Source organism: Meriones unguiculatus, chromosome 2, assembly GCF_030254825.1.
Source record: "Meriones unguiculatus strain TT.TT164.6M chromosome 2, Bangor_MerUng_6.1, whole genome shotgun sequence".
In the NCBI taxonomy this organism is placed as follows: domain Eukaryota; kingdom Metazoa; phylum Chordata; class Mammalia; order Rodentia; family Muridae; genus Meriones; species Meriones unguiculatus.
In genome coordinates, this window is record NC_083350.1 from 162,463,275 (window position 1) to 162,488,797 (window position 25,523).

The window sequence follows — 25,523 nt, forward strand, 5'->3', positions numbered from 1 at the left end:
CCCCTCCCTCCCCCAGAGGGTAAGGCAAGGTTTTATTTAAAAAAAAATGCACTAGGAAAAGATGGTGCCTATGCTATGCAAGGTCATTTCACATTAGGCAAAGTCTGTCAGCATTTATACGGTACCTTAAAACAAGCCTAGAGTAATTCTATTAAAAAAAATCAAGAGGTGTCTAAGAAGAGACCCATAAGAAGGAAGTTTGCAACCTCTGCCTAGTGAGGTTGGTGCGGCACTGCCATTATCCGACTTAGGAACGCAGAGCAGAATGGATATTCCCTGTGTCTGCTACTCCACGAGCATCACCTGCGTTCCAAGGGATGCCCGAAAGGCCAACAACCACCTCCTAAGTCATTTCTAACCCCAAAGCGAGATGATAAAGGATAAGGGGGAAAGCAGCTAAATATGTAAATCCCACGGGCTAGCATTTTACGGAAGGGTTGTTTTAATTTGGGGGGTCTGAGGTGGGAAACATTCACTGGCAGGAGTACACAGTCACTGCTGCTGCCGTGAGGAGAACGAAAACCTGGTGCGTTTTCTCTGGTGCACACCGAAGATGAAAATGTTAGAAAAACGCTGAAACCAAAGCCATTTTTCGAAAAGGGGAAGGAAAGTTCAATTTCACAGCTTTTGACCCAGAGAAATTGGGCTTCAATAGATATTTAAAAAGTATGCATACTTTGAATTTCCTCAGTTTGAATACTGATTCGAGGGGGAAAATACTTGAAAACTGTCTTCGCGATTCTGGTCTAAACATACAACAAGAATTCAGAAATAACATGGGCTTTGTTGATATTTTTTTAGGTTCTAGAGAGCCAAAGAACCCAGCCATTAAAAACACCCTCTGCTGCAAGGAGCGGGGGCCAGGAGACCAGGGGAGTGCTGGCCGCGCGGGAGCCGGCCGGAGCTCCGAGAGCCGCGGAGCCAGCGGTCCTGCAGAGCCCGGGCCTTCCCCGGAGAGAGCAGGGGGCCTGGGCTTCGGCCTGGCCCACAGCACACCAAGTGCGTTCGCCTTCAGGGTTTTGTCCGCCCTGCAGAGTAGCGACCTGGGCCCGGGCTCTGGCTGCGGGCGGCAGAGCTGGGTCCTCCGCGGCTTGCCCGAGGTTGTTTTTTTTTTTTTTTTTTTTTTTTAGCTTCCAAGGGGCGAGGCGGTCGGTCTGGAGCGCCACTTTAAAGGCTCATCAATCTTAATCTAGGTTGCTCAAGTAATTATGCCCGAATCTCTTGTACGATTACAAGTGGATTTGGGTTTCTATTCCCCAGGCCCTCCTTTGTGTTTATTGGAGGGTCCGCGCTCGCCGGCGCCTCCAGCCTCCCGGGCCCTCCTCGGATCTCCCGCGCCCGCCCGCGGGTTCGAACCGCTCCCTTAACCCTTGCGCCACCGCGGCGCTCTGTGAGGCGTCCGTTTGCGGGTTCCCCTTCTAAAACTTCGTATTCACATCTGAAACAAAACGTCTTAAACAATTTGGGCTTGAGGAAAAATCCCTAGAAAAGGTCATTCTAAGCACGGAGGACCACGCTTCAACCTTTTAGACTCTGACTTTCGGAGAAGAACAATGGTAGAAAAAATTAAAAATGGCGAGCCGCTTTCTTCTCCTAAAAAGTAATCTAACAAATTCAAACAATAACCTGGGAAAGGTGGGGGGAAAAAGGAGCTCACGAGATGAGTTATCCAAACTACACTTCTCTGATTTACTGAAATACAGCACGAATTTTATATACACAGCCCTTTAGTCACATTTTTTAAAAGGGACAGACGGCACTTCCATTTGATTCTACTCCACGATTTTTTGTTTGTTTTCCTATTGAGTTGAGGTTTTCTGGGAGTCTATGAAAGAATTTCTTTAAGACAGACACATCACGAAATAGTCAACCTTAGAAGTATTGCCCCCCCCCCGCCCCCGTCTCCAATTACAACCCCCAATTCCGTAGATTGTTGGAGGAGCGCAGGGCTTTTTTGTTGTAGCCTCCAGGGAACAGAGCAGCCACAGAGAGCACACAGTTAATCCACTGCAGCAATAGAGAAAGGGGATTAGCTTTAATCCTCTTCGGGGAACCTCTGGATTTTAGGGATCCTCTATTAAAATGTTTACATAAAGCACAATCACAAGCCAGCATGTTTTCCAAATGACAAGGAGTGATTTAGAAACCTGGGATCTTTTTCCAAACAGCGTGTTTTGAAGGGCAGCATCCCTGGGGTCAGGAGATGCCCATCCAGTGGGTTCATTTCTAGCCGTCCCCACCCCTCATTCCTCACCCCGCACCCATCTCTGCACTATAGGCTTAACCTTCTGAACTTTGCTTGGTATAGCGAATCGGCAACTGACTGTAAACATATCCATTCCAATAGCTACCCTAATAATGAAAGAATAAATTACAATTATGTCCTCAGCACACACAAAGCAGTAATATTACAGGATGTAAAAGCCCTATTCCTATTGTATTGGCACATATAATAATTTAAAACTACCATAAATGGTGATAACTGAAAGGGAAAATAAGCAAATGTTATTTACTTTTTATATTGGCTATGGGCCCATGACTGCTTTTAAAGAAAGGTTAGAGGTGTTACTTGACATTATTCTAGAACCAACGGGGCATCAGGAAGGATCCAAGAAGAAGGGCTTCTCTTTGGCACCATGTTCTTCTAAGGAGATGGTAAGTGTCACTGTGTACTGATGTGTTGGAAGTACATATATGTCCATGAGATATACTTTATTTTTGAGACAGTGTTTCTCTATGTAACAGCCCTGGCTGTCCTGGCTGCCTGCTTCTGCCTCCAAGTGCTGGGACTAAAGGCTTGCCTCAGAATATATTTTAAAAGATTTGGGTTTGGATTGTGTTACTGAAAAAAAAAGAAAAAAATCAGAACTCCAATCCTGGAAATCGTAATAAAACACATTAGCATCTTAATATAACCTTAGAGTTTACAAAGGTCTCTTCCACCTCCATTAGGTACAGGCAGCTAGTCACAGAAAGTGGGTTCTAGATGTCACAATGGTGTGCACCTGCCACTGCACCTTTGGCGACTGCTCCACTCTAAGGGAAAAATGGCAGCTTCGGGCACTTGGGTGACAAAGGATGAGTCGTAGGATCAGGACTTGATTTAAAAAATTTGCAGACTTCTACGACTCAAGAAGGCAGACAGCTGTGCATGGAATTTATTGGCTATTTTAACAACTGTTTTAGAAGCAAGCTAAGGATTGAATTGAAAAACAGCATTTACCCACTTCAGCCAGGAGAGGGGGTGTTTAGTGTTTCATGACCTTGCTTTTGTCTGAGCTTAGACCAAATTATTGAGTTGTCTATTGTGACATCATGGGTGATGGCATTCTGTGATGTTTATGTTCAGACAGAAGCACTCTGGCTTAGCTGTGAACTCCAGACTAGCTCCCAGACACACCAAGGCCAGTTCCCACAAGTCAGAACTGTTTTTTCTTTGCTTTGTCCGATGCCAAATTTAATCACGTTTTAAGGAGGGTCAACAGAGTCCTAGCTATCAAAAGGAAAATGTGGCAACTACACTTAATTTACAAGTTCTTGTCAAAACAAGTTGAAGTTTAATTAAACTGGCATTGTTAGAATTATTTGATAAGACATATGGCTAGCAAATACCTTATTAATAGTATGTACAGTTGCAATGTACAGTGGAATTAACTGACTTTTTAAAATTTATTTACTTATTTATTTGAGACAGGTTATCTCTTCTGTGTAGCCCTGGCTATCCTGGAGCCAGCTTTTATAGATCAGGCTGGTCTCAAATTCAAATATCTGCCTGGTGCTGACTTCTGAGTGCTGGAATTAAAAAAAAAATGTGCCACTATTCACCCGGCTAAAATTTCTTGCATTTACTAATCTAGAAATCTTTAGGATGACTTAAAAAAATTAAGACTAGGGCTGGAGAGATGGCTCAGAAGTTAAGAGCACTGTCTGCTCTTCCAAAGGTCCTGAGTTCAATTCCCAGCAACCACATGGTGGCTCACAACCATCTGTAGTAAGATCCGATGCCCTCTGCTGTCCTGAGGCACACATGCAGGCAGAACACTGAATAAATAATAAATAAATCTTAAAAAAATAAAATATTTAAAAAAATTTAAGACTAAATTATGAGCATGAAAAAAATTCTTTACTCTGTAATGCAACAAAATTTCTGAGGAAATGAAAGTATGGGGAACAGAATGTGGTCAAATACTGGCCACAGTCATCACTTCATGGAATCTTTATTTTTAAGTAGGTTGTTAGGAAAACTAGGGGGGAAATCTAAGAAAAATATTAAAGGGCTTTAATTTCAAAAGCAAATTAAATTTCAGAAGCGCATGCAGGGAGTTGGAACTTTGTTTTGAGATCCTAGGAAAGCTTTAGGCATTAAGACATTAAGATGTAGAGGCAAAGTAAGTAAACTGTAATTAATATAAATAAATAAACAAACAAATAAAAGGGAAGAAAGTAGAGGTAAGTACCAACACTCGGGAGGCAGAGGCAGGGGATCTCTGAGTTTGATGTTAGTCTGCTCTACAGGGTAAGTTCCGGGTAAGGCAGGGCCCCACAAAGGAACCCTCAATCAACGACCAACACCAACAGGAAACAAGTAGAGGTGAGCTGGAGCGAGGACTCGGGCTTAAGGGTGCACATTGCTTTTTTAGAGGTCCTGCTTTTGGATTCTAGCACTTCCAGCAGGTGACACACAATCACCTCTAACTCCAGCCTCAGGAGATCCAACACTGTCTTCTGGCCTCCAAGGACACCAGTACTCAGGTGCACAGACCTACACACAGACACACATAATTTAAAACATTTAAAAGAAATGGAAAACAGAAGAAAGTGGGAGTGTTTGCATTTGTATATGTGACTAGGAGAAGGGAGATGTCCCAGAAAAATCCTGAGAGAATCTTAGATTTCTATCATCAGGGAAGTTCTTTGTGCTTTAGGTATTTTCAATGTCTCAGGAGGAGACGCTGAATGTTTTACAGAGAATATTGATAGCTGTGCAAAATATATGGACATTTTCAACATATCTAAAACTTCACAGGGCATTTCTGCTTGAATCAGAAAATGACTCCAACAACTCACAGAATATTCCTCAATGGTTGCATATGTCAATTTTAGCAACATTCCCCCCCCCCCGGAACCCTCATTACATAGTGCTCCCAAACGGTCCCACTACAGGTATAACCAGCCTGTACCCAGAAAGTGGCCTCTGATACTCCTCTGTGACTTCTTGAGTTCCATCTGTCTTAAAGATTGAGATTAAGAATAATAGGTTATCTCCACATTTCCCTAGTTTCCCCAGATGACTATTTAATGGGTAGGAAAATGCATTACTTTTTAGAGTCCTTAGTAAATCTATCTCTTGAACAAGTCAACTTACTGCAGTATGAAACAGACAGATGTGGAAAAAAATGCAAGACATCTTTCATAACAAGCAACTTAAGATTGCACTGTACCATAACGTTTGTTTAATGTGGCCGAGAACCTACTTGATACTAATGTTACCTAAACCCCACCTTACTTAGTATGCTTGCACTGAATCATCTTAGGTTTCAAGAGACAATCTGGTAGACTCTAACCTTATCCGTTCACGTATATTCCCCAAGTCATTTGTAAAACAGGTAAATACTTTGTGCTGAAAAAAAAAGTGTACTTTCTGCAATGACTATTAGAAGAAAAACTTTAAAAAGCATATAGTTCAGCTAACACAGCACTGAGATGTCTGGAACACAAACTTTACTGGAAAGCAGTGATTGTTTTGGAGCTCACGTGATAATTTGCTCTCCCAGGTAATACGGATGAGATTTGTGTTTCCAGTTATATTACCTTTAGTTCGACATATGGGAGACATCTTTCATTCTCTAAAATTGGGACTCTTTTACAGCACCAGGATGTCATTTTGTATCTGGGAAGAGTAAATTCCTACTAGACATGATGTGTGAATAAACCAGAGGATGTGATTTAGATCTGCAGGAGCAGGAGGCTTACGTCTCTGGACTCTAGTTTGGGCTCATGCTAGACTTACGATTCCCAGGGCTCCTGGCACATTTCCATTGCAGCTCTTTTTTGAGGTACTGAACATATTGTTGATCTGTTCCTCCTGCTCAAATATATATACAACCTGAAGATGGGCATGTTTTCTTCACTGAATGCAGAATTCACTCATAGAATGCACTGTGCATTTATGGACTAGAATACAGAAAATTATACATAACCACTGTTTCATTTGTATTTCAAAGTAAAAGTTACTTAAAATAGCAGATATTTTTTATGTTTTATTTCAAATTGTCCTTTAACAGCACAAAAGAGACTAAATCCTTGAGAAAACAAAAATTTAAAACTATACTAAAATCCAATGGGAATTATACTTGATTATTCTATTTACACCCCATATATATTATTCATCAAAATGGCATAATTTTATAACTGACACATTTTTCTTAGCATGCATTTTGTTCTTTCTTTGTAAATTAGATGCGGAGGCATTAACTAGCATCCTTTCATTCATGCAATCAACAAAAATTAATGACTGTGTGTTGTATTCTTTTGGGAACCAGAGGGAATACAGTAATGTATTTGGCATGAATTTCATAAAGAATGACCTTATAGTATGGGGTTAAAAAAAGAAATGTGTATGGATAATTATTCCATAGAGAGAAGAGCCCCTCTGAGCATTGCATGAAGCACAGCACACGAATTAATATTGTTTATTCTTTTCAACAACCATGTCTGTCAGCTACTGGTGTGGTTCCCAATCTACAGATGAGAAAAGGTAGCTTAGAAAGGTCCTTCAACTAGTCCATAGCAAAGGTAGGATTCATACATACAAAGTTAAGTACCCTATGTGTACTGCCTGCTATCAAAGAAGAGGCAGTGAAGAACCCTACAGACATCCCTGGCAGTGTAACAATTTTCACTCAGGGCGGAGGTGGTGGGCATGGCACTTCAGAAGAGCAACTGCATGAGCTGTGAAGTACGGCTATGATGGCAAATCCTGTGAGGGAGAGTGGTAGGGATGAAGACACGGCTGCAAATGGCATGAGCCTGAAACATCTCTGGCTGGAGAGCTGGCTAAGGAACGGGGAGCAGTGGGAGATCACACTGGGAAAGCATCCATAGCTTTGGGTATCAGATCTGTTTAGAGGATGGCAGTTTAGGGTACAACAGTGGTTCTGGGCCTTTTTGCGGGGAGGCTGCACATACCCCTTTGAGAAGGCTGGTAAACACTGGGCCTCTTCTCAGGAAAGGTTCTCAACCTTCCTAATGCTTCAACCCTTTAACACAGTTCTTCATGCTATGGCAGCTCCCAAACACAAAACTATCCTGTTGCTATTTCATAACTGTAATTTTGCTACTGTTATGAATCGTAATGTAAATATCTACTATGTGATCCCAAAGGGTTGTGACCATAAGTTGAGAACCACTGCTTTATAATCATCCGTCCTGGTTTATAATATTCATACTTTTAAGAAAACTTAAATATTTCCTTAAAACTTGTCTTGAGGTCTTCCTCTATCTGAAGGATTTCTGCGCTCAACTTATGGTTATCGCCTTTTTGTCCATTTTCTGGAAATGATTTCTTCCTTCCTGAGCAAGCCAGCTGCTCTCTGCCCGTGTGCTTGGTGTCACTTTCCCCTGCCACCGCAGCTTCTGTCTTATCTGTGCCCTCTCCAGGCCCGCCAAGGTTAAACATCACTTTTTCTCTTCTGTTTCAGTTCTTTTGGCTACACTCCCACCTGGCCTGTTGCCAGGGTGTTTGGGAAATGTACTATAATTAATAAGAGCAAGCACTCAAGAGTTACAAAACAGAACCGTGTTTCCTTTGGATTTTGCCACAATGTTTCAGACACACTTTCCTAGAGGATTGTTTGTGCTTGTGCCTTTAAAAATACCTGTATTCCAAAGAACATCAGGTTGAAATTGCTGAAGCAGTGCTTTGACGCCCATGGCACAGGACGGTCCTGCTGCCTTCTGGCTTGGCCTCTGCAGTGTTGTTGACAGCTCCCTTCACTGGCCCGGAAGCCTGCTGTTTCTTGGAGCTCTGCAGCTGGTCTGAGGCTCTCCGCTCTCTATATTATCCATTTCCTTGGCGACCTCAGTGGTTTAAATTGTGAACTCCGAGCCTAACTTTGCTCTCTAACTTTAGATCATTAATATCCCTTTGAAAATCTTGTAACTCCAACAGATCTGGCCCTCAGACCTGGCCCAACAGACAGGTCCTCCAGAACAGGAATGCTACCATCTGTGTTTTTATTCCATGTACCATCATGGCTTACATATAAAAAGTGTCCAACTCTAATGAAGCCAGAGTCAGGATTGGAAAGTGGTGGCTAATGCCCCACATGTCCTTCAGTTCTTGCCTTTACTGTAGTATAATTCTGGCTCACCTATTGTAAACTATTCTTTTCTCTCTTCATAAAGTAATTACACTATTTACGTGTGTGAGTGTGTGTGCGCTCGCGTGTGCACACACCCCATGGTATACATGTGGAGGTTAGAGGACAGCTTGTCAGAATTCATTCTTGTCTTTCACGATGTCAGTTTTAGAGACTGAACTCAGGGTGTCAAGATTGGTGGCAAGTGTCTTAATCTACTGAGCCATCATGCTGGTCCCCTACTCCTTCTGTTTTTTAAATCTACTTTACAATAAATATGGCAATAATCCACTTAATTGATTTGTTAACCAACGGAAAAGTTAAACAACAAAACAAAAACAAAGAACAACAGTGATGTAAGGAAATGAATAAAGGTATCTGAAAACAAAGAAAAGTAGATTTAAATTTTGGCCCCAAGTCTCTAGGCTGAGCTGGTGAATCAGTGTTTCCATTGCTGCAATTCCAGTATGCATTCTAAGGCACAGACTGTCAGTTCTCAGTCTATCACACTGTCTCCTCTTAGTAAATGGTAATCTTGTCTCCCATCTGCATTTACTACTTGTCTACATCACTCTCTTTTTTCTCAGAAAATATTGTTTGGTAAGTGGAGACCACTGTCTCAACTCCAAAATTCAGATACAGGATTTATCTGTTTTTCAGTTTCTTTTTGAATTCTTGATCGCATACAAGCTAAATAAGAAAAGCACTTTGGCTGTTCTTAGCTGGTGGATGAGCGAGTGATATAAAATATAAGAAAAACTTAACTTTTGAATAATAATAATGATAATAAACCAAAGAATACTGCAGTCACTATAAAATTGTCTGAATATTTTGCCTGAAAAAAAATTAACAATATTTAGACAGCAAATTCATTTGAACTCACTTTCTTTTATAGATTAAAAATGTATAGATTTGTTTTCTTTTTCTTTATCTATAAATCAATTAAATCTTTATTCATTTAAAAATTATGCATACATGTGTATCTTTGTGAGTGTATGCAATATTCCAGTGGGTGTCTAGGGAGGCCAGCAGGGAGAGTTGGGACCCCTGGGCTGAAGTTAATAGGCCACTGTGAGTCATTGTGGCTGCTGGGAACCGGAACACTCAGGTTCTCAGGAGAGGCAGCAAGACTCTTAACCTCTAAGCATGTCCCTAGTCCCCATGTCCCCAGTCTTGTTTGTCTGCACCAACAGAGCACATTCTGCTGGAGTAATCTGCTTGTACTGAAGGCTAACTGATTATGGCTAACTGATTATGGACTTTCTGCAGGCTCTGGTTTCCATATGCAGCATCAAGTTACAGGAACAAAACGGTTCAAGGCATCATCAACATGAAGAAAGACTTGCTCATCCGTTGTACAGCACTATTCTAAGCAAACAGGGTCTTTCACCTAAGCTTTTCAGTATCGCTAATGTCTCTCAGAGAAAGGTGCAGGGCACTTCTGGGTGTGATAATGGAGACCAATCCCTCTCCTTTGCTCCAAGATGCTAGTGTGAACAATCTGTTCACTGGGAAGCAGTTCTTTTATCTCACATTTTCCTCCAAGTGTATCAAACGACAAAATTCACATACTTCTACTAGGCAATTACTATCTTCATTCATGTTCTGTCTAAAACCAGTAATGTGTGAAAGCTTGGTGCCCCATACACAGAGAGCCACAGTCTAACGATGAGTTAGGTGATTGCTGCCCTAGTTTTGGTATGACAATAAATTCTTAGAAATTCTGTATACGGAGGAAGACATGAAAACAAAGTTATATTTCAACAAAAACAATGTATTAGAAAAGATCTTACTACTGGGATTTATAAGACACTTGACCATAACAAAGGATGGCTTATTCTTAAAATAAGAAAAATATGAAGATGCTGTATATGATTTGAAGTGTAGGTAATGTCTAATGGACATAGTTGAATTGTATTCTGTTATTATTGTTTAAACTTTACAGTCATGTTAGCAGGGCTGTTATTAAGGGTACTTTAAATATGTTTTGTAGACTACAGGATTCATGGTTGAAGAGGACATATATTTTTGGAAACATAGGACAATAGCTACAATAAAATGCCTGCAGGTCTACATCAGCTTGTTGATTTTGTGAAAATAATGACAAGAATCAAATAGCACCAGGTAGTCAAGATGGAGCTTTTATTTTACAACTCCGTAATGAATATATGTAAAAAAAAAAAAGTTGAATATTTTAGTTTTTGTAAGAAATGGGGATGTGAATGCCATCTCTAAGGAACTGGTGAATTTTGTTTGAGGCTGAATGTGAGCCCTTTGGGTATGCTATTTATGACTGGCAAAGCAACTTCCTAATTCAAAGAGAAAGAAAAAAAGACTTAGGAAGTCTCATAAGGCTTTCCCAACATCAAATAGCTTTTACCAAACAACGTTTTGATGAGTTAAGTGTGAGTGAGTCAGGAACATATGGATTAAATTTCCCCTGAAATACACATGCGTTTCAAAATGGGGTGGGAGGAATCCTGAATAAAATACATCTTACAGGATCCAGAACGTCTAAGAGACATCTTTCTCTGAATACAAGTGTCAGTAAATTAACTCTAGTTAAAATCTATAACTAAGATTACATGAAAAATACATATGCAAGAATTTTGAATGAATATGTGTGCTGGTAAGACACATGCACTCTGTTCATCATGCAAGAGCTGCTGCATGGGACGGGCAGACCTGGCAGCGGCACCTGGACAGAGGAACCTGTACAAGTGTGGAACAGCAGTGCCTTCTTTCCCTAGTCCATGCAGCAGTTAAATAAATCTGTGCTTCCGATTTGTTTCAATAACCAAATTCACTTAACTCGTCGGCTGTAGAATTATTTTGTTTCCTTTATTTTATTTTCCTAGAGTTGTAGTTTCCCACTTTTTCCATGTGTCGCCTATTTCCTGGAAACCATCTCTCTGTCAGAACACTGAATAAACGCCACAGATCTTGTTTTCAGAAAGCAGGTGACAAGTCCTGGGACCCAGCACATATCCTATTAGGTGCATTCTTATTTTTGTCTTTCCCCTTGAATTTCAGTTATTGTAAGAGAGAGGAGCATGTGTAAAAGTACTTGTATAAAAGATTATAAATCTCTTACTTTGAAAAACAAAATCTATGTAAGAAGCCTGGACAATATAACATCCCTGTCCTGGCACTGCTATTTAAAAATATTTACTGCTCTTTAAAAAAAGCATTCAAAGTATCATTTTAATCTATTGGTTTTAGAACACACGTTCTATGAGATAAAGGAACATTTCTTAATTGAGAGCAGCATTGCTATCTTGGCCTTATAATTATGAAAACCTTTAGAGCCACTCAGTTAATAAGGACATAATTAGCAGCAGTCAGGAAGAGAAGATGAGGTTGGCTTTAAGTTTCCGTATCCTGAGCTCCTGCCAGGGAAGCAGGCAGGCTGATTGAAGATCTTCACTTCTGCTCCTCCACATCCAGTTCCTCCATCTCATCCCCAGCTCTGTAGAAGAACTTCCCTTCTCCACGACCCCATCCTCAGCTGATCACAAAGATCTTCTCCTCTAAGCTTCCTTACCCCAACTCATTATCTCATCCTCCAATACCAGCAGCATTTCCTGTGAATACACCAGCTGAGCAGTGAAACAGGTAAGCTAAGTGCAACAGGAATCCTGCTGCAGCCATCTTCTCCTCATGGTCCATGTTTCATGTGGATCCTACAAGCCTTCTCTTTCTAACTTCACTCCCCCACTCATTGCTTTAACGCAGATCCTAAGACTACTCCTACCAGGAAGCCAGGTAAACTAACTGTAGATCTTCCCCATTTCTGTTCCTCCAGATACAATCCCTTAGACTCAGATGCAGCACTACAGCAGACCTTCGGAGGTGACTTCTCTTCACTGTCAACCCTCATTCCAAGGAGATCTTGGTAGACACTCTGCTCCCCTGTCTCCTGTGAACACCCCCTTCAGACCTCTAGCCTATCCTATTCCTAAGTGTCAGCTCACAATACTCGGAAACACATTTTACCTGGAAAGCCCAGTGGTTACACTATCAGAGCCACAGAAAATTTCATACCAGGCAACACACAGTCATCCTAAAATCTGGAGAAAAAACATACATCAAAACACAAAACATCCACCCGATAAAGACAAATCCAGGCATCAGCACTTAGACCTATGCTAGAAGCCAGCATAAAAACACAATAACAGCCAGGACAAATGTCTCTTCTAGGACTCAACAATCCCTACCACAGCAGACCCTGAATATTCCAATATATCTGAAGCACCAGAAAAAGAGCTTAAAACAGCTTTATGAAGATGATAGAGGTCTTTAAAGAGGAAACTTAGAAAAATATAAACAAACATTGGAAGGAAATGCATAAATCCCTTAGAACAATCCAGGAAAACACAGAGTAAGGAAATGGATAAAACTGGAATATATAAAATATAAAAAATGGAAATAGAATCAGTAAAGAAAATACAAGTTGAGGGAATTCTGGAAATGAAAAAAAATTATGAATTCCAACAAGAATTACACAGGCAAATTTCACCAACATCATACAAGAGATAAAAAAGAGAATTTCAGGTATTGAAGACACCACAGAAGAAAGGAATACAAAGATCAAAGAAAATGTTAAGTCTAAAAAACACCTGATACAAAACATCCAGGAAATCTGGGACACTACTGAAAGACAAAAACCCAAGAATAATGGAAACAGAGGAAGGAGAAGACCAAAGGACCAGAGAAAATATTTTCAAAAAAATCATAGAAGAAAAATTTTCTAATCTAAAGAAGGAGATACCTATAAAGGTACAAGAGGCATACAGAACACCAAGCAGATTGGACCAGAAAAGAAAGCCCCCCTCCGCCACATAATAATTAAAACACTAAATGTATGGAACAAAGAAAGAATATTGAATGTGGTAAGGGGAAAAAAATCAAGTAACATACGAAGGCAGACTTATTAGAATTACACCTGACTTCTCAATGGAGACTTTAAAAGCTAGAAAGGCCTCGACAGATGTCTAGAGATCTAAGAGATCACAGATGTCTGCCCAGAATATTATACCCAGCAAAACTTTCAATCATAATAGATGGAAAAAAGTAAGATATTCCATGATAAGGCCAAATTTAAACTATTTATCCACAAATCCTGCCCTACAGAAGATGCTGGAAGGAAAACTACAATAATCAATAATCATTAAAACACGGGGAATAAACAATCTCACACCAGAAAAATCAAAAGAAGGGAAGCACCCCACCATCACTACCACCACCACCACCACCAAAATCACAGGATTCAACAATCATTGGTCATTTGTATCTCTCAGTATCAATGGCCTCAATTCCCTAACAAAAAGACAAAGACTAACAGAATGAATATGAAAACAGGATCCATCCTTCTGCTGCATCCAAGAACATGCCTTAGCATTAAGGATATACATCATTTTAGGGTAAAGGGCTAGGGAAAGGTATTCCAAGTAAGCAGACCTAATCAGAAGGGATAGGAAGGACATTACATACTCATCAAAGGAAAACTCCAACAAGATGACATTTAATTCTTAACATCTATGTACCAAACTCAAGGGCACCCAAGTTTGTAAAAGAAACACTACCACAGCTTAAATAACATATTGACCCTGCACACACAGTGGGAGATTTCAATATCCCACTCTTACCAATAGACAGGTAATCCAGACAGAAACTAAACAGGAACATTCTGGAGCTAACAGACTTTATAAACCAAATAGATTTAATGTATTTACAGAACACACTCAAACACAAAAGAATATACTTCTTTTTCTGTACCTAATGGAACTTTCTTGAAGACTGACCACATACTTGGACAAAAAGCAAGTCTCAAGAGATGTAAGAAAACTGAACTAACTCCTTGCATCCTATCAGACTACCATGGATTAAATATAGATATCAATGAAAGAAACAACAGAAAGCTTATAAACTCCTGGAAACTGAATAATTCTCTACTGACAGAAAAATGGGTCAAGAAGGAAATTAAAGAATTTCTAGAATTGAATGAAAATTAATGCACAACATACCCAAATTTAAGGGACACAATGAAAGTGGCTCTAAGAGGCAAGTTCATATCACTGAGTACCTACATTAAAACCCTGGAGATACCTCACACTAGCAATTTAATAGCACACCTAAAAGCTCTAGAACAAAATAAGAATAAAGCATATGAAAAGCAGTACATGGCAAGAAATAAACTCAGGGCCAAAATCAACAAAATAGAAACAAAGAGGACAATACAAAGAATCAATGAAACAGAGTCCACAGTAGGCTCCTTGAAAAAGAAATCAATAAAATTGATAAACGCTTATCCAAATTCACTAAAAGAACAGATCTACCTCAAGATCCAGTTATACCACCCTGGGCCATATACACAAAGGACGCTTCATTCTACCACAAGGACACTGGCTCAACTATGCTCATTGCTGATTTATTCAAAACAACCTGAAGCTGGAAAAAAAAAAAAAAAAAACCCTAGAAGTTCAACAGAATGGGTCAATAAATGTAGTACTTTGTTTACACAATGGAATATTGCTAAACTTTTAAAAATTTCATCTTGCAGGCCATGACAACCAGAAAAACAGATTGGTGCCTAGCCCCAACTGTCATCAGAGAGGCTTCACCCAGCAATGAATGGGAGCAATGCAGAGACCCACAGCCAAATATTTAGACAGAGCTTGGGGAACCCTACAGAGGAGGGGAGGGATAGTTGAGGGTATCATAAGATGCTACAAGAACATGCCTACAGAATCAACTAAGCAGGGCTCATAAGAGAGTGAAGCAGCAACCATGGAGCCTGTATCAGGCTGGACTAGGTCCTCTGCACATATGTTACATTTGTGTAGCTTTATAGACTCTTTTGCCTGTTTCTGGGAACTTTTTTCTCCTACTGGGTTGCATTGTCCAGCCTTGATATGAGGGTTTGTGCCTAGACTTATTGTAACTTGTTATCCTGTGTTTGGTAGATATCCCTGGTGGCCTGCTCTTTATTGAAGAGAAATGGAAGACATGGTTTGGAAACTGGGAGGAGTGTAGGGAGACAATAGGTTACTTACACCTCTGGTCAAGGTGTATGAGAGAACAAATAATTTTTTTAAAAAATAAAATGGTCAAAAATTACTGAAGAAAAAAATGACATAAAATTTTTAGGCAAATGAGCAGAACTAGAAAAAAAGAATCTTTGTGAGTAAGGTAACCCAGTTACAGAAGATCAATCTAGTATGTATTTGCTTATATATAAGTGTAAGCCACTAAATAAATTATAACTGAGGTATAGTCCATAGGCCCAGAGAGATTAGGTATAGAGGAAGGAACGAGGGAAGGTACATGGATTTTCCTGGGACAGGAAAATAGAACAGACTTTAGGGTCTAATGGTGGTGGTGAAGGGGTGGGAACAGGAGGATCATGTGGGGAGGGAGAGGAAAACGGGGTTGAGGGAGAGAATGCAGGGACAGTCAGCCAGAATTGAAGAGCATTTGAGATTTGGTATGGAAACCTGGTACAGTGGAAACTTCCTAAAATATATTAAGGCAATCTCAGTGTAGTCTTCAAATAATAATGGAAACAAAGTCTCAACTTGATATCTTTTGTCACTAAATAAAGTCTCCCGTATAGTTAATACCCAATTGAGCTGTTGGCCAATGGGGTCCCTTGGAAATCCCCAAACAAACCAGGCAGAGACAATAGGTAACTTTTCACAAATTGACATCGAGGCCCCATTGCGGAAGACAACACCCATACAGTTAACTGAACATGGAGAGTCAAGCTGGTGCCTACTAGACGATTTACATTTGAAGGCTATGTCTCTCTGGTATAGGGAGGTACTACACAGGCTACCGAAAAGGAAACTTAACCACCAGCCCAGCCACAAAACATCTGATCTACAATCTGTGTGGCTTAAAAAATATGTTAGAGCAATGGTGGGCAAAAGCTTGGAGTTGCTAACCAATGTATGATCTGACCTAAGGCCCTCTTTATGAGCTGGAACCCATACCTGGTACTGCTTGGGTGACCAAGATCCAGAGACTAGATAGCCCAGACCAGGATTCGGAGACTAGATAGTCCAGACCAAGATCCAGAGACTAGAGAGCCCACAGACCTAGGGTAAACCTAAATACTATTGGTGTATGCGTGCCCCCTAACCCTAGTGTGAAAGCGTCTCACACACACACACACACACACACACACACACACACACACACACAAAGGTAACAATAAAATAACTTGTAATGATATTCTGCTATACTCCTAGATCAGTGCCAAATTCAGCCATCATCAGAGAAGATTGCTCCTACAGTGGGGAAACAAATACAGAGACCTACAGACAGATATATTATAGAGAAAGAGAGAGAGGAGACATACCTTGACAGACAACTATAAATGGATGTCTTTATCAGAAACACCTCCTCAGAACTCAGAGAACCCCACAGAAGACAATGTGGAACGAGTGAGAATTGGAGAGGATGAAGGACACCAAGACAAAGAGGCCTTCTTAATTAACTGAGCAAAACACATACGAACTCACAAAGACTGAAAGAGGAAGCTCAGGGCTTGCACAGGTCTTTACCAGGTCCTCTGCATATGTTTTACAGCTTTCAGTTTCGTATTTTTATGGGACTCCTGAGTATGTGAATGAGTGGCTCTCTGACTCTTGTGCCATCTCTTGGGGTTCTTTTCCTCTGGTTTGCTTTGTCCAACATTGATGTGATGATTTTTGTTTTATCTTCTTATATTTTATTTTGTTATATTTTGTTGTTATCTCTTAGAAGCCAGCTTTTTTCTAAAGAGAGAAAGGGAGTGGATCTGGATGGAAGGAAGGAGGAACTGTATGAGAAAATTATCTATTTTAATTAAAAAGAAGGAACAAAAAGTTTCCCTCTGTGGAAGAGCCAAGAAATGAACGGAGTACTTCATTTTCAAGTCAAGCCCCAATATTTTATTTCTGTGGCTTAAAATGAGGCTTATCTTTTGGAGGCATACATTGATTTGTCAAAAGTCTTGGCTCTCCTAATTACTAAAGTTTGCCATAAGTTCATTAAGGGCCTTGTAAGTAAGAGAGTTAGCAGATTTCCTCATGGTTTAAAGAACGACAGTGCACAGCCTTTAAGTACTGTGGTGTGAGAGGAAAGACATCTCCATTTCGGGTCCTATGTGGCCTCCAGATAACAGATGTGAAGAACTGGAACCCAAACTACAAAGGCAATGCACAATGGCACAGCCTCTTTGGCAAATATCTGGCAGTCTAAATAAGCAGAGTTACTGTTTTAGGCAGATATATCCAGAAATAAAATACCATGTACATAAAACCTTGTGCACCACCATTACAAACAGTCCAAAAGTGAAAGGACACAAATGCCCCCAACCAGCAAACAGACAAAATAATGTAGTTGATGCACAAGGGAACAGTCCTTACAGAAAAGACAGATATGCTCCACCACAGACCAACTCCAACAACCCTGGGCTGAGTGAAAGCAGACAGACACAAAGTACTGTCGTAGTCCCCATACAGAATGCACAGGCAGACAAAAATGGAGGAAGAAAGGAGACCGGCTTTTGCCTAGAAATGCAGCAGAGAATAGAGAAACAGGGAGGATGGCCAAGGAGCACAAACTTTATTTATGGGCAATGGAATGTTCTGCTTGTGGATATGGTGTGTAATATAAATTTACTAAAAATCATTTTGCATTGCATATGCATCAATTTATTACTGGTATGTGATGTATATAAAGAATTATTCTCAAGAAATGCCCTAAAATTTCAAAGGACTTACAAGCTTAGCCAATGAATACTATTTTAAATAGACCTAAAACTGAGATGGGTTCCATCTAAGAGGAGATAGAAGTGTGGAAATGGACTCTGATACTTCATTTTCAAAGGTGCATCAAGGCAGTTTATCAAAGTCCAGCTGCAAATGTGCAGAAAACACTTGACCTTGTGAACGGCTGCTAGCCTAGCTATTCCTTACCTTCCTCACACGGCCAAATTGTCCCCTTATTCAAACTCACTAACAGCCTGGCTTGCTTGCAAGCTCATGTATCTAAAAGCTTTAAAATAAACAGAAGGTAACATGTAAGGATTATTCCACACCTAATTTTTGTAGAACAAAAGAAAAAGTTTAAGTGATCAAGGGAAGGATAAGATCTAGATGACAGGTAAGATTGTCACTCCTAATTATTCAAATGAGGGAGGTAAGGGCATGAACCAGGCCCCATTTATAAATTGTTTTCTGTACTCAGTCAGCATGTCTGCCACATTAGAGTGATGCCCAACTCTGCAAGTTCAGAAAATTAACTTCCTTACTTTTGCTACTATGAGTTTCTAGTTTTCTTATTGGGAAGTGAGAATCTTGGTTTGTCACAGAGGTTGTAGAATGAGGAGAAAAAAAAGAATATTTCTGGTGAAAAAAGTCTGAACATTAGGCTTATAAGAAAATCTTCTTAGATATTAGATATTAAAAGGATGATAATAAAAGGTTTTTATAAAACAACAAGTAAAACTGTTACAACTTATAGAACTGATAACAAAAGATCATTACTGTTATTAACAGTAGAATTCCCTAAATTTGTAATACCAAATTTCTGGGCATAAGAATAAAGGAATTTGGCTATATAAAATATTTCTGCTGTCACTCAGCATATGCGAATCTCTGTTTAAAAAATAAGTTTTATTTTATGTGTCTATGTAAATGCCTGTATATACCATGTGCCTCATGAACACGGGGCTTCTGGGAGCTGAAAGGGCTCCAGTCCCATTGGGACTGGACTCACAGATAGCTGTGAGCCGCCAAGTGTGAGGCAGGAGCTGAACTCGGTGCTGTGCAAAAATAGCCAGTGCTTTTAACTCCCAAGCATGCCTCCAGCTTCCTTTCCCGCCCCTTTTTAAAAAGGCTTATTATTTTCTGTTTATATATGTGTGGTGGTTTAAATGAAAATGGCTCTCATAGACTCAGAGGGAATGGCACCATTAGGAGGTATGGCCTTGTTGGAAGAAGTCTGTCCTTCACTGTGGGCTTTGAGGCTTCAGATGCTCAAGCCATGCCAGTGTTCTCTGTTGCCTGATGTAGAGCTCTCAGCTCCTTCTCCAGCACCATGTCTGCATTCATGCTGGCATGTTTCTTACTACGATGACTCCACGAAGTTAGAGATACAGATGGTTGTGAACCACCTTATGTAGGTGATCAGAATCAAACTCAGGGCCTTTCTAAAACCAGAAAGTGCTTTTAAATATCACTCCAGATCCATGTAATAGTCTTTTAAGAGAAATGAAATACATTGTACCAGTGGGTTGGCATTTTATCAGGTGAGTGCAATCATTCCCCTGTCTACTCACATAAATTTGAGTTAATCTTCAATTTTATTAACTGAAAATTTTGCAGAAACAACTTGCTAAGTTTCAAGTAAAATAACTGGCATTTTGGATTAAATTCAGCTAGCTTATACTAATTTATTTCAGTATTTCAAGTAAAAATATAATTAGTAAGATGAAATATTTAGGCACATATGGAATCTTTGGGCTAATTCACTTTGGTGGATTGCTATAAACTAAAACAGCAATTAAAGTAAATTAGGTTAGGTGTTAATAATATAATAATTACTTAGTTGATTGACATATTTGTATATTAAAATCCTATTAGATGCTCGCTACAGACACAGTAAGTTGAATGATTAGTAGCTACACACATTTAACTTGCCTCTTGAGATGAACAGCCTGGGAAGAAAGGGAACTAAAAATGAAAAAGAAAATCACGTGACATTAAAGCTATAGAACTTTACAAACAATTATTTCTATTAAAAGCATGAACTATCAAACAATAAAGAAAACATGATGAACAGCCAACATTCAAGTAAAGCTGTGCTTTTTAAAAGGATTAAACAAATAGATTAAAAATACTTTAGAATGGAGTTAGGCAACATGTAGACTATTATTGAAGCTAAAATTATTGTTCCTAGCTCTTGTGCATATTCACAGACCTCTAGGTACTACTGTGCTAGAACAAGGCAAGATGGAGTGACAAGGAAGGGCACTGGGTTCACAGTTTCATGTGTAGTGCTGTCTCCTCAGCTGTGTCTCTGTCGGCAGAGCAGGGTTCTGTGAGGAGAGGACAGTGGACTCTGTCCAGAAGCAGGTTACTAGTTACTTGTGTATTTTTGATGAGACACTTCTTTTAATCTTTAAATTAATTTATTTTTATTAAATAAATGTGCGCTGGTACTTTGCCTGCATATATGTCTGTACGAAGGTGTTGGGTTTCCTGGAACTTGTGAGCTGTCATGTGAGCGCTGGGAATTGATCCTGGGTCCTGTGTAAGAGCAGCAAGTGTGCTTCTGTTTATCACCTCTCACTCCTTTTCTCCTCTATTCAAGGCTCCAAATGACACTTTGGGCAACTGTTTTAAAGATGAACACTGAGGACTAGGCAATGATCCTCAGTATTTTAGGATACACTCTAACCTTTGCAGATAGACATAATGATCCTACACAAAGAGGATGGGTTAGGACCCAGTGGATATGGACAAGTGCATATTTGTTAAAAAAAAAAAAATCGCCTGAAAGGCTGGAGCCAGAGGAGGCCTGAGGGACAGATGGCTAAAAATTATATGATCTGATTTTTAAGTGACTTTTATTAATACTTTGTCTCAGAATCACTGTAATTTTTTAATTACAATTTATTCACTTTGTATCCCGGCTGTAGCCTCCTCCTTCATTCCCTCCCAATCCTACCCTCCTCCCTCATCTCCTCTCATGCCCCTCCCTTAGTCCACTGATGGGGGCAGTCCTCCTCCCCTTCCATCTGACCTTAGCCTATCAGGGCTCATCAGGACTGGCTTCATTGTCCTCCTCTGTGGCCTGGTAAGGCTGCTCCCCACTCAGGGGGAGGTGATCAAAAAGCCAGATACTGAGTTCATGTCAGAAACAGTCCCTGTTCCCCTTACCAGGGAACCCACATGGACACTGAGCTGCCATGGGCTACATCTGTGCAGGGGTTATAATTAGAAAAATACAATGATTCTGTAAAACTGACATGATATTAAATAAGAAATAACAATAAAAAATTAAAAAAATTATCTCAAGGGTACTTTTTGCTCTAAGGTGTCTGATCTTAATGTTTTTACTGTTTTAGGGACAGAAATTAAAATCTAGCTACCATTAAAGGACAGAAACACAGAAGAGTTACTACTATTTTGTATGTTGTGTGATTGGCAGATTAATATTAATACTGAGCAGATTTAGCATGAGTTTCAGGATAGCCAGCAAACTAGAGTCAGCTTTTTTCAGTGGAACAAAGTGCAGATAATGCAAAGTAAAGTACACAATGGTGAAACATATATGTTAGCACAGGTGAATGAGGAAAGGCAAGGTCAGACATCACATCTCTGAGTGTCCTATGACCTCAGAAATAGGAGTGAGTCCAGGAAAGGAGTCACACTTGCTGTCAAATGAAGCACCAGCCTTGGTTGGCCTTCATTTCCAAAACCCACACCTGCAAGTTTACTTTGGAATTAAAGACAAATGCTGGGTATTAGGTTCAGGAAACAGGAAATAGATTTTAGAAGTAGGAAGCACAGTTTTCACAATACAGTAATGTAGTAACAGTAATCTCCAGGACCTGGCACTAGAATAACCTTGCATGGTATATTCCTCACCCAGAAGTGGGAGGATGAGAGCCCACCTCCTCTGTGCAATAAATAATAACATCTCCCCTCTAGGAGCAAGTCACTGTAGGCTTCTATATAGCTACCCCAGATCACTTTCAGTAGGTCTGGAGACAGAAGTGCACCCTTACAAACAGAAAGATGGTCAGAAGCACACTGCTCCACTGCTACCAGCTGCTCCACTGTTGTATGGGCTGAAGACAAACTGGGGTGAAAGCTCAACCAGAGGCCTGAGATCATGGCGGTTTTGTTGCCATTTGCTTGAAATCCAATTTTAGTACAGGGCCCAGGCTGGTTTTTAACTTGAGGTCCTCTTGCCAAGTGCTGAGATGGCAGTATATCACCATATCCAGCTAATACATGAGCTCTAATCTGATTATTGGGCTCAACGCATGCTCCAAGCCTGTACCCAATTTCTAGTCTTCGCTTTCTGACCTGCGTTTATCATACCTGAAAGGTTATTAGCTGATCCTCTAAGATGTCCACTCCAGTCAAGCTATGGCAGATTCTATTCTCAATTGGCCTCAGGCCACCAGGACAAAGAGAAGTTGAAGGTGGACAAGGAAGATTAACTGTTAGTCATAGGGGTTTAGAAGTGTGAGGGCAGAGCAAAACAAGAGCTAGACATTCCAGATACTTCAGCCTGTAGGGGCTGGCAAACCCCATGCTCACCTTGCTGAATAGCCCATTTAGGCTGTTGGCAGGTGAGAGACACAAAAGTCAAGGGAGTCATCATCCTCTCCCACCTCCCAGCAGCAGCACAGTTTTACATGAGGATGTGTACTCAGAACTATTTTCCTGCTTAAAGCACGTTCCTTGTTGCATAGACGTACTGCTGCTTATTTATTGTCTCGCAATCACATCTGCTCGAAGTCCTGGCTTCAATACCAGAGACTGAGGACATTAAATTAGCAACATCCATATGAATGTGCACCATGACAACCACTGGCATACATTTCTTCACCAGGTGACAGAGTTTGAGTTCTGTGGCTTATGTGTTCTTCACAAGAAGCAGAAAGAAATTAACAAGTACCTGCAAGGTTGTCAATTTCTTTCTCCTGGAGCAGGCTGACCGCATCATCATCTCCTTCCAACATTAGCTCAGTCTCTGAGTTCTGGTTCACGATTGCTTGGCTCCTGAATGCTTTCTTGGACTTCACTACATCTTCTTCAGTGCCTATGTGCAAGCAAAATAGCAGTTTAGGTTATTATGAATGTGTTTGCATTTAATGGGTATCAGATAAACATTTTCTTTATGCTGTGTTTGCTATTTCTTTACAACAATAGAGAACTTTAAAATACTTCTTTATTTTGCTTGCGATTTTTTCCCTTACTTTACAGATGAGGAAGTAGACAAAGCAAACTACTGGCCAACAGTGGCCCTACAGTCCATCTTTCTATTTCTTTACAATGCTCTGTGTTTTACCCACAGCCTTTATATTTTTTGAGACCAGGTCTCTGACTTGCCAAGGCTGGCCTTGAACTTGTCATTCTCCCGAGCAGGTCTGAGTACCGGAGATTACAGGCCTGCTCTATTAGGCCCAGTTTATAACCCATTCCTTTTGATTAGAGACTCATGAATGCTCTACAAAATATCCGTATCCCCCTTCAAATTCAGCTTTCTGATACATGTTATTTGAGAACTTGATTTATATAATCATAGTCATGTGAATAACTAAATAATCAATTTAATTTTTGAAAGTAGATAAGATAGGTATAAAGAGAAAAGGAGAGTATTTACTTCTGAGTGAAGAAACTGTCAACTTGGGAGTTACAGGTGAAGGTAGAATGATACTCAATAAGTCTACAGAATAAACTGCTTTCTTTACCAATTAGTAAAATAAAAAAATGTATTTTCTGAAATTATATCCTGCTTTTGCATATAAAATAATGTAAAGCCAGAGCAAAACACACAAAATGAGAAGAAAAATGGAAATGTAGGAAATTCCATGTCAACAGACAAATGGTTAGAAATGAGTGCATTAGAGCTCCTCCTGGATGTGACTGCTTGACAAGCATTTCCACAGTTACTCTCCAACACCTGCTGTGGGTGGCCACACCCACATTGTTAAAACTGCAACCAAACCAGACACCACAAACATGCACACCTGTACTAGTCCACACAGAAAAACCTCTATGTCTGTGTCGTACCACTGCAGTCTACGGAATGCTATGCCTAACACTCACAATCTTGTCTGTGTCCCTTGAAGTCCAAGTTGGAGGAAAAGACTGTGTTCTTCTTACAGCACTGGGTGGAGCCTCACAGCACTAACTAGAGAGATGCTGCATGCAATGGATGTCCTCCTCGAAGCCAGCCCTGTGAGATGGTGCTGTGCTTAGTGCCAGAGTCGGTGGCAAGGCTGCTTCCAGGGCATGTTTAGCTCCGGGCCAACGCAATTCACAGTACATTTATTTGGTCATTCCACAGGCCTTTCAACAGTCAGTCAGGTGTTACTCAACTGCCTTCCTGCAAGCACAGCTAGGTGCTGTAAAGTTTGCCCTCGGAATGTGAGACCACTCTCTACCCTTCTTTTCTTCTTCCTGTCCTGCCCTAAGCAGCTTTTCTTTTTTTCTTTTTCCTTTTGATAGACAAGGGAGTCAATTCTACTTGCTAAATACAAACTGACTCAAAGGCCACAAAAAAGTAAAAACACATGCTGAAGAGGCCAGCTATACCAGAACGACTGCAGTGTGTCACCAGCTACAGGGACATGCTGCCACTCAAGCCCTCCTGGGCAGCAGCCCTTATAGAGCGTGGTGAACACAGTGCTGGGGTGTTTAGGAAAACTTGAGACAAATACTGCAAACCAGTGCCTCACTGGAGACTTTAAATGGGTTGCATGGGGATATTTCTTTTACTGGATCATGGGTGATTCTTATTTCTGGAATATAAGGGGAAGGGCAGAGCCTGGAATGTTCCCAATACAAACCCCTCCCCGACACAGCAGGAATGTCTGAGGAAGAGCTACAGTTACAATCCCTTGCTTGTTGGGCAGTAACTTAATTCGAGAAATTTTGAGATTGCTTCCTTTAACAAAAGATGCAAATATAATGATAAATAACTCAGGCATCTCTTCACTTGCATAACAGTAGCCATGCCTTCCCCAGCTGTGCTACCCAGCTGTGCTACCTAGCTTCTTTTTCCTCCCCAACAGCTTAGGTCAAAGCCTGAAGATTCATCTTGTGTGGTACTGACCATTGCACTACCTTTAGTTATTACCTGGTATGAAGGCTTTCACAGATGCCTGGCTCATAATACCGCCAACATTTTTCAGAAACGTCATCATACAAGTATGTTGAGTATTCCTGTTTCATTTTGTTAATCCTCTGTCGTGAACACTCACAGCAATACTTACACTGTAGGGTAAAACCTACACTCCTTGGCACAGCTGACCAAGTCCTCTTAGTCTCTCATTGCCAGCCTCACAGCACCTTCTTCCGACTTTCCACAGGAGCACAGGGTCAAGGTTAGCTTCTGGAAAATGCTATGTGCTCACAGACCTCTTGTATC

General features: G+C 40.4%; 1 protein-coding gene across 3 annotated transcripts in view; it reads right to left on the reverse strand.

Annotated features, from left to right (window-relative positions):
• Positions 1 to 25,523, reverse strand: part of Nbea (neurobeachin) — a 525,499-nt gene that overhangs the window by 164,518 nt on the left and 335,458 nt on the right. For 2 of the 3 annotated variants that reach the window (XM_060378339.1, XM_060378338.1), the window contains exon 39: positions 23,046 to 23,189. In XM_060378339.1, coding sequence (XP_060234322.1) covers positions 23,046 to 23,189 — 144 coding nt within the window. Of the gene's footprint in view, positions 1 to 20,050; positions 20,070 to 23,045; positions 23,190 to 25,523 lie in introns of those variants that run through there. The other variant, XM_060378340.1, reaches the window with a different exon arrangement.